At 42.2% G+C, this 13,000-nt stretch overlaps 1 protein-coding gene across 1 annotated transcript; it reads right to left on the reverse strand.

Annotated features, from left to right (window-relative positions):
• Positions 1 to 1,559: 1,559 nt before the first annotated feature.
• Positions 1,560 to 6,160, reverse strand: EEF1A1 (eukaryotic translation elongation factor 1 alpha 1). Its single transcript, XM_064508677.1, has 8 exons — positions 6,014 to 6,160; positions 5,012 to 5,203; positions 4,006 to 4,185; positions 3,561 to 3,857; positions 3,153 to 3,303; positions 2,726 to 2,982; positions 2,300 to 2,534; positions 1,560 to 1,969 (listed from the first exon to the last, which is right to left on the reverse strand). Exons 2-8 carry the CDS (start codon positions 5,153 to 5,155, stop codon positions 1,845 to 1,847), a joined length of 1,389 nt encoding a protein of 462 aa, XP_064364747.1. The 5' UTR covers positions 5,156 to 5,203; positions 6,014 to 6,160; the 3' UTR covers positions 1,560 to 1,844.
• Positions 6,161 to 13,000: the final 6,840 nt, after the last annotated feature.

The raw sequence follows: 13,000 nt of genomic DNA on the forward strand, positions 1-13,000 counted from the left end.
TTCCTGTTGTCTTGGGGATACTTAGTCTTCAGAACAAATTAAGTATTATCAAGCTGAGATTTATTAGATTTGATCACCTTCCATACAGGTTCAAGCACTCTAGCCCTTATTTCTATCATATCTATACTTTTCAAACACATGTAGGTGTATAATGCTTAAAAATTTTACAGTAGTAAGACATGGAGGTTGAGCAGAGAAGGGGGAAAAAAACAACCAAACCAAACAAGCACAAAAGAAATAGCAGTTTTAAGATCATCCCAACAGTATAGAAATGGTGTGAGTTCCTATAATGAGGCAGACTGCTGAAGGAGAAAGGAAGAAAAAGATGCGAGAGCAGTATAGCTGTTCTGAGGGCTGGGTTTCTGAGGTGCATTACAGGTAATTAACACACTGGTGTCATGGAACAGTAATCCTTCAAAAATACTTAGTTCTTTTGGTACTGATGTGGGGAGGCTGTGGGGAAACCATGTTCAAGTATTAGTGAAACTGTATTGTTTAAGCAGGATCTGCCAGTTACCCATTAACTGCTTATCTACTTTTATCAATTCAGTCTTCAATTGTATCCCCAAATCCTATTATACCTAGCATTCCTTACACCAAAATGTTTTACTTGCAGTGGATTATTCATCTAGGAATTAGTAATGTTCTGTTGACTTTTTCCAGTTACCCAATTCAACTTCAACTGATACTTGCCTGATCGAAGGTTTTAGCCGCATTGTTAAAAAAACAAAATACACTATCCTGCCACATCACTTCAAGATGACAGGCCAGTATGAATTTATCGCAACCCTCTGGGAAATGTACCAATATGTACTTCAGTCAACAACCTAGAAACATCCTTTTCCCAAAGGTAGGTTCAAAAATTCAAAATCGAACAGGACAGGTATAAACAGCAGCATGCTGCTGGAAGGCAATGAAGTAACTACTGATTTCTCTTTGTTCTCAAAATAAAAACACAGCAAGATGCTATAACGGCAGGTCAGAGATTGCCTGACAAGCACCAGAGTACATATATATGTATATATATATATAAACTCTTGAAATTAGGCTATTAAACGTCTTACTACAGTTTAAATGCTTTATCTAAATTTTTTTAATCTTTAAAAATCTACAAGCCAGTTTACCAGTTTCCCAGAAAAAAAATCCAACAATTAGATAAATGTAGATATAAGAGTAATGTGAAATCTAAAACTTGAATATGCTTTTTCAAGATTAAATGTGTTTCTGTCCATACTATTTCCTCTTCACGATATGAAATTTTCTTGGTTTACTCAATGTATCACAGAATACTGCAGTAGTTACTTGGTATTTATACTATCCAATTTAGCAATCATCTTTAAAGAACAAAGCACCACACAAGTGAAATTACTTAAGGCTTAGATACACTTAGAAATCAATCTGCAGCTAAATTTCACCCTACTCTTCGGGAACAACTAATCTGCACGTTTGTTTCACCACTTCTGAACACACTTTAAGTAACAGTCATCCTTTTGTCTCCCACAATGACTGTTCATAGATTTTTCTATGAAGTTAACATTAATCCAAAGAACACACAGATGTAGCATTGAACTTTGTTTTAATGGTCTCAAATTCTGTGACAGATTTTTGGTCAAGTTTCCATTTTAAAAAATTTATCGATTTTTTTTTTCCAAAGACTAATAACTTAAACTGCCACGAAACAAATGGTCCACAAACACTCCTTTCCTTCTGAAGCTTTTACGATGCATTGTAATCATTAACCAGTCTTTTACTATTAAACTTAAATGGCCAATTGAGACAAACAGTTCTGAGACCGTTCTTCCACCACTGATTGAGACTGAGGTGGTAGCTGATGTACAGAATTTTCATTTAGCCTTCTGGGCCTTCTGGGCAGACTTTGTGACCTTGCCAGCTCCACCAGCCTTCTTGTCAACTGCCTTGATGACACCAACAGCGACCGTCTGTCTCATGTCACGCACGGCAAAACGACCTGAGAACAAAAAAATGGTTTAAAACTTTTGTCTAGCACTGCATACGCAGAGTGTTATCTGCACAGCAGCAACCCACACCTTAGGATGCAGGAGAAAATACTATTCTAGGACAGTTGAACTGTATGGGACTGGGATCGATGTTCCAACTGCTGAAGTGTCTAGAAATTACCCATCCTATTTAAGTTTTGGTGCTATTTTAAAGTTTCTATGAAGTTACAGCTTCTGTATTTTACAGAACATGGACTGAAACAGACTGCTTTCCGATACTTGAAATCAAAGAGTTCATTTTCCAGGAGTTAGTATTTAACACATCTTAGCAGATCCCTTACCCAGAGGAGGATAATCGGAGAAGCTCTCAACACACATAGGTTTGCCAGGGATCATATCAACAATGGCAGCATCTCCAGATTTCAGGGACTTCGGGCCATCCTCCAGCTTCTTGCCAGAACGACGATCAATCTTCTCTTTCAGCTCGGCAAATTTGCAAGCAATGTGAGCAGTATGGCAGTCCAGCACAGGAGCATAACCAGCACTAATTTGGCCAGGGTGGTTCAGGATAATAACCTAGAAAACCAAAGTGCAAGTTAACGTGAGTTATTTTGGAAAGATCTTCCATGTATTTGCTTAAAGCAAATTAAGTTCAGAACACAACTCTGTTACTTTTTAGCTAAGCCTACGGTAACAAAAAGCAAAATTCTATTATTTCACAATCCAGAGCTACACTTCAGGCATTTTCAAACAGCTGCAAAAGTTACCTGTGCAGTGAAGCCAGCAGCTTCCATTGGAGGATCATTCTTGCTGTCACCAGCAACGTTACCACGGCGAACATCTTTCACAGACACGTTCTTAACATTGAAACCAACGTTATCACCAGGCAGAGCTTCGCTAAGGGCTTCGTGGTGCATCTCAACAGATTTTACTTCAGTTGTAACGTTGACAGGGGCAAATGTAACCACCATGCCTGGCTTCAGAACACCAGTTTCCACACGGCCAACTGGTACAGTACCAATGCCTGTAAAAGAAAAGTGACTTTAGTCCTTCAGCTCAGTGATGTCCCTGCGGAAAGAAAACACTTCAGACAAATATTCTACACTTTCCAGTTTTCAGGCAAACAAACCCCTTTCTGTCCCATCTATTGTTTCCTGCGAGCAAGAAGGAAGCGTATGATGCAAGAATACATACCGCCAATTTTGTAGACATCCTGAAGAGGCAGACGCAGAGGCTTGTCAGTTGGACGAGTTGGGGGCAGAATGCAGTCCAAAGCTTCAAGGAGGGTGGTTCCACTGGCATTGCCATCCTTTCGGGTAACCTTCCATCCCTTGAACCAGGGCATCTATACCAAAAACAGCCCAGGCAAAAATTATCTGCTGGTTTTAATGGCAAAAGACTAAGCTGGACCCAGCTGCTTATCTTAGTATTATCTTACTATACTACTACAGATTGACAAATTCTTAATTGGTGCAATTTGATTTTGACCTCAGCACCTACAAACTGAATTTAAACTATCAAAACACATGCATGTTTTACTATTATACAAACTAGTAAAATTACTAAGATATACTAAGTTCTTAATAAAAATATTAAACCTACATTAGAGCTGGGCTCCAACATGTTGTCTCCATTCCAACCAGAAATTGGCACAAAAGCTACAGTGTCTGGGTTGTAGCCAATTTTCTTGATGTAAGTGCTGACTTCTTTGACAATTTCTTCGTATCTCTTCTGGCTGTAGGGTGGCTCAGTGGAATCCATCTTGTTAACACCAACAATCAGCTGTTTTACACCCAGTGTGTAGGCCAGAAGGGCATGCTCACGGGTCTGCCCGTTCTTGGAAATACCAGCCTCGAACTCACCAACACCAGCAGCAACAATCAGAACAGCACAGTCAGCCTTTGAAAAGAAAGAAAGAAAAAACAACCTTAACATCAACTGTCAAGCTTACATACATATTAAGACACTTATTAAAAAAAAAAAAAAAACCCAAAACCATGAAAATAAATGTCCCCAACTCCTAAAATCCTTAGTTCTATTTACATACCTGAGAAGTTCCAGTAATCATGTTTTTAATGAAGTCTCTGTGTCCAGGAGCATCAATGATGGTGACGTAGTACTTGCTTGTTTCAAATTTCCACAGGGAAATATCAATAGTAATACCACGCTCACGTTCAGCTTTCAGCTTGTCCAAGACCCAGGCATATTTAAAGGAACCTTTGCCCATCTATGGTTTAAGAAAAAAAATCAGTATTTTTTACAATATATGCTTCAATTTAGTTCAGGAAAATCACAAACTAGACACTAAGCAAAGGGCAAAAATCTAAAAATAGTACTAGCTTATACTGAAAAAAGTTGTTGCTCACAAAACTCTGGCCTAAATTCATCTGGCATGACTAGTGACAGATGCCAATTTGTTTTCCGTTATTTAACCTGCTGACACTTTATTCCTCTTGACAGCTTGTTAATTGTACTAACACATTAGAAGTTAAATGTTGTTAAGCTAAGCTCTCCTATCAAGTGTCCTCTAGAAATTTTAGTTTTCTTAGTAATGCAATCTCTGCCACAATCAATATTTGAACTGCTCACACTAACTTTAGTATTTTTCATTCTGTAAAATGTGTTTGTTAAGACCTAGCCTCCGCTACTACAGAGAAGTAAGATAAATATTTTGTTAAAATTAGCATTCTATCCAGGCACACCCATATACCTTTAATTTTATTCTCAACTGAACGCATACAAAAACTTAAGATGGGAACTCCACATTAATTCCAATCCCAGGCTATCACTACCATCATTATTCAGATACCACTTTAGACTATCCTTCCCTTCCCCTCATTTTACTATTAATAATCTGAGCTTGGCCAACTAACATAACATGCAGATTCAAGAGGTATAAATGCTACCGTTTGTTCAACTACGGGCACAATTTCAACCCAACTGCCTCCCTGTGACATCAAAACAGTAAATTTCCAATTTATTGGCTTAATTTTGTGACTGAACCTCTCTTTATGCTCCTTCGAAATTCTGCTGGAAGTTACAGGCCCACAAACCTCAGCAGCTTCCTTCTCGAACTTCTCAATGGTCCTCTTGTCAATGCCACCGCATTTGTAGATGAGGTGGCCGGTTGTGGTGGACTTGCCAGAATCGACGTGGCCGATGACGACGATGTTGATGTGGGTCTTCTCCTTTCCCATTTTGGATAGTTAGTTAAGGTCTTTCTTTCGGCAAAAGAGAATTGACACCTGGAAACCAAAAATAAAGTGGGAAGAAGAAAAAAAGTTAAGACCGCAAGCTCCCCAACTGCAGCCCCGCTCGCCGACAGCCCCGCGGAGCGGGCGGAAGGGGGCACTAGACCGCGATGGCGGCCCCGCGTGCGCAGCGGCCTCGCGGCCCGGCGGGGACGAGCCGGGCTCGCAGCCCCGGCTCCGCCCCGCCGGGGGGGAGGGGCCGACGGGAGCAGGCCGGGGGCCCTGCGGAGGAGCCCGGCGCGTCGCCCCCTCCCTCCCTCCCGGCGCCGGGGCTCGAGTTACCCGCCGTCGGCCGCGGAGCAGGGCGGCGGCGCGGGCGGCTGGCGGGCAGCGGCGGAGGGCGGGGCCGCCCCGCTCCTTTGTGTGTGACTCACCCCGCCCGGGCCGCCGCGTCCTCCATTTTGTGAAGTTCGCAACAGGCAGGAAAAGCGAGCGGCCATTTTTTTTTCACGCACCCCATCCTCTCCCTCCCCCACGGCGGCGGCCGCCGCAACCCCGGGGACCGCCCGCCGGCCAGCGCCGCCGGCTCGGCTCCCCCGCACCGCCTCCCCCGCCCGCGGCCCACCACACGGCCCGGCCCGGGCGGCGGCTGCGACGGCAGCGGTTGGTGCCTCGCGCCTCGAGCGCGCGCCGCCACGCCGCTACCCAGGCCCAGCGGAGCCGCCGCAACGCCGCCGCCCTAGCGCCCCGCGGGGCGGCCCGTGAGCCCCACTCGCATCGCATCGCACCGCGCCGCGCGGGCCTCCCCCGCCCCTCCCCCTCCCCCTCCCCCTCCCCGGCCTGCCCCGCGCGGACGTGCCTCACCTGAAAGGCGGCGGCAAACCCGTAGCGAAAAAGACCGACGGCGTGAGCGGCTTCCCTTATATACCCCTGGGCGGGGGCGGCGCCTAAAGGACACGTCACCACTCCCAGCGTTCCAGCAGCCCCGCCCCGCGGCCGGCCCAGAGGTAGTGCGGGCAAAAGGCGCGGCCGCCGAGGCGCGCGGGGGCAGCGCCGCGCAGCCGCCGCTGAGGCCGCGCTCGCTCCGCGGGGCGGACTGTAGCCTCGGCGCGGCGTGTACCTCGCGCCCCTCCCCCACCGCAGCGCGGGCCGCCCGCGCTCGCGGCAGAGCGCCTCGCTGCGCGCCCCGGGGCGGCTGCCCCGCTGCGGGGGCTGGGAGGGCGGCCGCCCCGCTGCGGGGGCTGGGAGGGCGGCCGCGGAAGCCGTGCCCGCGGAGGGACGGGGGGGGAGGGCGCGTACCAGGATGCACTTGAAGAGCTGGAAATCCTACGTGGATGTAAGTCATGAGTTGAATTAACATCACTAATGCCTGTGACAAAAAGGGCTCTTCGCACGGGGGGTGACCGCTTAGCCACGCTCCTGGACCAGGCCGTTGCTGGTTAATTCGTACAAGGAGCACAAGAGCTGGCTGATCCAGCTTAAACTTCCTCCAAGATGAAGAACAGCAGAGAACTAGAGAAGGGTTAGGTCAAGTCGAATTTCTCTTCTAGCTGTGCCTGTAAGCTACATATGGCACCAGCACATGGAGGAGACAGCGAAGGTTTCACAGATTGGATCAGCACCAGGTCCAGCACAGGGAGACCAAGCCCCTGGAGAATGTCCCCCCCAGGCAATTTAATTATGTTTCTTATTAGAGACACAAAGGAACTCAATCAATGCGATTAGAAGTGGTGGTCAATCCGAGCTGCACCCACTAGCCTGAATTTGGCAGTTGCTTAAGATGCTGGAATGTGAGAACACTCCAGCTCATTGCATTGCAGGTCCCCAGGAGCAGAGTGCAGCAGTCCAGGGAGCCTCATTATGATAGAGCAGGAAACTGCATCATCTGGCTTTTTAAAAAGATTTTTTTTTCTGGCACTATTAGGAGAGGAGAAAGTTAAAGGTTTTTGCACAATACCCATCAAGATGGACAGACCGTAAGACAGGACGTATCTGACAGGGAAAGGCTTCAGGTGTGACCAAAGAGAATCACTTAAACATTTAAGATACACAACTTCTGTGCAAAAAATCCAAATTGCATGAAGTGCCCTTATACTATTTTTTCACATCAAGATTTATAAACAAGAGAACCACTCAATGGTCTGACTCCCCTAACAAGTCCTCATGATTCCAATAGATTGAACTGTTTTCTGGTTCACTCACTCCTAAACAATGCAAGAAAAGCCATTATGTATTCAAATCTCAGGTACATATTAAAGAGAAATTAAACTAAAAAGCTGTATATTTTCCCCTGTGTTCCTTTAAAAATGATACCTGTGAAGAAAAAAAAAAGTGCACACTATTCCTTCTCCAGGTAGGTACTTTAAATGCCTGCATTAGAGGCAGTTGCTTATATATGGCCAAATACAGTCTTCAGTAGAGCAAAGTCAACAAAACCATTCATTTGCTGCTATGCTCTCCCAGCTGGAGTAAAGCAGCATGGAAATAGCTTCTTAAAAAAATCCCAAACACAGAAAAAAAACACCTGATGCATCTATACTCTCCCCTAACTCCAGGTTTCTGTAGCTGAGATAGACCCAGCATCAAATTCACCACAAGAGAGAATAACCTTAACACTTCATGGATTGATACAGAAGTGAAGTGTTTCCATAATATCTGGTATTTTTCCACATGCACAATTAATTAGGGTGTAAAAAATTTTTCTTTTTTTTAAAAAGTATTTTCTAAACTCAACAGCCTAATACATGACCTTTTACACATGCCCACACACAGCCTCAGTTTCACTGAGTAAAAATCTGCAAAAAAGTTCAGATATTGTTAATTAAGCTCACTTTTTAGGAAAGGAATAAAGTTAAAGTTCTTTCTATTACTCTCCAATGTTTTTAGCAGGAAATGGGGGTAGGAGCTAGAGAGAGTTCAGCTTTCCTCAGAAATAACATTTAGGTGCAACACTAAGAAGTGAAGAAGTTTTATATGAAGACACAGTAATAGAAAGGGAGAAAAAGGGACATGTGTCACTTCTTTGAAACAGAATTTTCTATTTTTTAAATTAAAAAGATAATATCCATTATCATTAAATAACTTAAAGGCTCAGCTTGATGACAAAAGGGTAATATTTGGTAAGAAAGTTAAGCAGCATTTTTGGGGTCTTCTATAAAGTGAAGACAGTTTGTAAACAAAAGCTAAAAGCTCTACTATTCAGGATGCTTTAAAGTTAGCTTCTAAAATGGGTAGTTCAGTAGGAAGTATTTTTAATGGACTGATCTGTCGGAGGATCTATTCTAATAAAAAGGTAGTTTAATGATGTAGTCAGTGACTTGTGCTTCAACAGAGGAAAGAGAAAGGAAATATTTTAGTGATTTCTTACATGGCCCATAAGCTAGACTTCTTTTTTTTTAAGAACTTATTTTAGAAGCTTTTTTTTTTTTTTTTTTTTTTTTTTTTTTTTTTAAATGAAGCCATTTGGAACTATGCATTTCTTAAGACAGGAATTTCTGTGGTAGGTATATAGTTGAAAGTCTGCTGAATTTGTTGGACCACCTTTTAACCATGGTCCTAATTCAAGTCTACAACAGTTTAACTGAACTTTCCAAAAGAATTTTATTATTTCCTCCTTAATCAGTCCAGTGCATGCTTTCACTCTCTCAACAACTAGCGTGTCTTTCATTCTCCATTCTATTAGCGGAACATTTGTATTATCAATCTTGCAAATATTTATACAGCTGGGAAGCTTTCAGATATATGAGTAGCCTCACATAATTCAGGATGCTGAAGCATCCTCTCAAGCAACTAATACAGAGAGACATTTACTAGATTAAATCCTGTACGCAAATAGTCTGTTACATATTTCAGATTCTGTTCATTAGAAAAAATTATTCTCTTTGATATGAAAAGTTTATGAAGAAACTAAGAGATTTCAAGAAGTCAATATCTTTCAGGCTTTGGAGCAGTCCTTATAAAGCCCAGCCTGACCATTATCAGAAGGGTTTTGGGGGGTGGTGGTGGGGGGAATTTATTTGTTCTCCCTTGATCACAGTTGACCACATGCTAAACTGAAATAACTCAAAATTTTAACTGAACATGGTTAGGTAATCTAAACTTCTTGAAGGAACCAGCTCTGGAAGTTATTTAGTACGAGTAGCCAGTATTTTTATATAAACAAGTTAGTTGGTAGACAGAAAAGACAACAATACACACACTAAGTTACAGCACAAAATAAAACCAACCATCCTTGGAGGTTTTCAAGGCCCAGCTCGATAAAATCTGAACAACCTGGTCTGATCTTGCTTTGAGTAGGAGATTGGACTAGAGACCTCCCAAGGTCCCTTCCAACCTGAATTATTCTATGATTCTATGAAAGACACACATTTTTGTAAAGTATTTCAGGTGAATGGGTCTACAGTTTTCATATCAATTTACTGACATATTTGAATATAATTGCTTTTGTGCAAACAGATGTTTATACTACTTCTATTACTGTTTGCATGCAGTCCCAGTATTATATCAGTTCAAATTTATTAGAAGTAATTTTTAGAAAAGAATAATCAGATTTCTAGACATGATGAGCTCTCGTAAATACTACCAAAATCCATAAAAAAGGTGAGTGCTCAACAACTTTAAAAGCAGGCCTTTACTGTTTCTCATGCTCTTGAAGAGCCATTTCATTCTTCTTACTCAGTATATTGGCATAGCTGATAAAAGCTATCCAGACATGGAAGTTAAAATTCACACTGGCAATGTGAACAAGAACACCCTCTTAAAAACAAGAAAACAAAACAACTCAGAAAAAACTCTCTCTAATGAAAGAAAGAAAACAAGGGATTTGAAATTTTAAAGTAATAAATCACAAAGAGCAAATTCTTAACACTACATAGCAAGTACTTAAGTACCAGAAATAGGGTTACATGTGTACGTTATAGGACATGTTTTCATTTTTATTAGACTCTTGACTCAGTCTGAGGCAGATGATCTGGCAAATTTCATCCCAAAACAAAAGGAATTTGACAAAAGTTACAGACACAGAATAGGGTCTTGTAGTAGGAGGCATAAGACAGTGGCCTTTGAGAGCTATTGAGAGTATTCCTGGGATGAATAAGCATCTACAGGTCCAGAGGCTTCTGAATTACTTACCATGAGCCTCTTAAGAAGGTACTGTTTCTCACAGAAGCAGCTTACATGCAGGTAGCACTACTGTTCTGCTTACAGCCTTTCCAACAGGTGAAGGACTAATGCTTAGAAGACACTCTGCTAAAGCAAGGAGGAAAAAAACCCCCCAAAACAGCAACAAAAACACACACACACCATCAGCTATTTGACAAAGCTTTTCAAACCATGCTTGTTCACAGCATCGGAAAGGTAATTCATACAGAAGGTTTAGTACCAGTGTAAATCCCACAGTGGGTGCAGGTGCTCTAGAGATGCAACCAGCACAGCTGTGTTTAGATCCCCCTTTGCCTGAAGTTCTGTTCTGTGGAAGCCTGCATTACTGAAGTAGAGAAGGAAAATACCTGGTTTACAGAAGTGTTTTAGTCAGGAAGCAAAGAACCTCGCTGGTGGCCACTTCAGTGAGACTATTCTTCTGGAAGAGCACAGCAAATAGGAAGGTACACACAGACAACTAGAGGACATCAGATCCAGTAAGTAATTGTTCCTTTAGTTTAACCGGGAATAGGCCCTTTGCAACAGGAAACAGGTTACAGTACAGCATTTGTTCTTTTTCAGAATGGAATCACATTTTTACTACATCCCACCACATTTCAGGCACCCTAAATAAAGATAGCCCATAAACCCTTATAGGAGTTCAATACAAAGAACACCTTAAAAGCAAGCGTAAAAAAATATAGTGCATTGTGCATAAACATAACAGCAGACACTGAACAGAAATTCACTGGGTGGGGTCAGTTTGGCCCTTCTCAGTTTATCATGAACTCCTCTTCCAAAATTCCATTTTAAGGCACTGGCTTCTTCTGCTAAAAAAGATCATTCTGCCCAAACCAACCAAATAATTCTTTCATTCTGATAAACCGATGAAGAAACCTTTAACTTGGGCCTCAACTTGTCACCCACTAACCACACATTTTAAACTTATCTGTTGAGGCTTCACCAGTGATGGAACTATACTCTCATAGTTCTGTTGAATGCCCATGTATAAGGTTAATTTTGCTGCCTCTTTCTACAGGGAGTTTGGAACTGACTGTGCATTCAGCAAACTGGAAGTTTGTGCACACTGGAAATGCACCCACAGAAAATCCCAAATTCCCTGTTCTCATCTTGCAGACCCGTTTGCATCCCCCCCACTTTCTGCCTCTCCTACTGCCTCAAGTAAAGGCAAGTTTTCAAGGAGGGAGACAAGGTCTATATGCAGATTCCTAGGAAGGGGGTTGTTTTATATGGAATAAGAAAACCTGAGATGCGACCTAAGGCTACAAAGGAGAGAAACATAATAAAGGTGATGCTGGTACATACTATGAAAATATGCTACAAGTTGGGGTGAGTGGACAGAAAGATGATGAAGGGCAGTACCCGAGACTTGTGCTAGGAAGGATAGTGTGGACACATCCAGCTGTTCAACTTGGTGCCATCCATTGATTCACTCAGTCCACCTTGACACTGCTGTGGTTTCCAGTATTGGCATTGTGCAGTATGTGGATTGGTTTCCACTGCAATTGCACATACATGACTTGCTAAGGGGTAACCACAGTCACAGGAAGTGGTGCAGGTCAAGTCATTTACAAGCCTTGCTCAGATTTAGTATATACAGCATCTGCGTGATATTTATTCAGTGAATTTAGATTCTAGGCATGTTTAAAGTTTGGAAAGGTTTCAGTGAAGAACTATGGGAATAAATCTAGATCTGGAAATGTACTTATATTTGACCTGTTCAATCTACTAAGTTTACTGAAAGGCAATTTGGCCTAGCCTCCAGAAATCTACATGAGACAGAAAATCCTATAAAGGAAGAATCATGAGCCTAGACACACAGGCATAAAAAGATTCAGTTGTTGGTAGCTAAATTAAGACAGAAATATAGCCAATTACTTCAAATTGGCAATGAACAATGGGGCCAGCTTGCTAAAAGCAGTAAGCCAAAAGACCAAGAAGCACTGAATATTTCATTACATCAAAAACAAACAAACAAAAACTTTGATCTAGAAGGGGGCGGGGCACAGGAAAGACCATTTACTTAAAATTATGCCTTTGCTTTTAGCTAGCTGACCCTAATAGCTTCAGTCTCTCTGAATTATTCAGCCAGATATCTCAGACCTGCCACTGATTACTTTAAAAAACTCAGGGTAGAGAAGGTTCCACAACACTGGAAAAATAGAAAAAAAAAGTCTCTAAATTAACAGGGGGAAGAAAAAAAAGAAAAGAAGGCAAGTGCACACACAGAGCAGATACTGAACAGTCTAATTTCAATTCCTGGAAAAATATACTGGAATAAACTATTTTTAGAAGATAATAGGCTGATAAGTAACAGCCACATAGATTTGTTAGGAGCAGATCACATCAAACTAATCCTTACTACTATGCCAGTGTAACAGGCCTCATGGATAGGGGAAATGTGGATATCATTTAACTTCAGCAAAAATTTGACATTCCTAACATGTAAGTTGCATGAGCAAGCTCAGCAAACTTTGTCTGGATGAAATAACAAAAATGCAAGAGACTAGTTTTAAAAAGACATATGCTCAAAGTAATTATACCACTATGGAAGGTTGTATCAAATCAGATTCTGTAAGCACAGACATTATTCCATCATATAGCTATACAGTAATAAATACAAATATAATTTAAATTTGCATGCTGGAGGGGGCCTGAGCACTTCAGAGGTCTACATTACTCTGAATTCCA

Source organism: Dromaius novaehollandiae, chromosome 3 (genome assembly GCF_036370855.1).
Source record: "Dromaius novaehollandiae isolate bDroNov1 chromosome 3, bDroNov1.hap1, whole genome shotgun sequence".
In the NCBI taxonomy this organism is placed as follows: Eukaryota; Metazoa; Chordata; class Aves; order Casuariiformes; family Dromaiidae; genus Dromaius; species Dromaius novaehollandiae.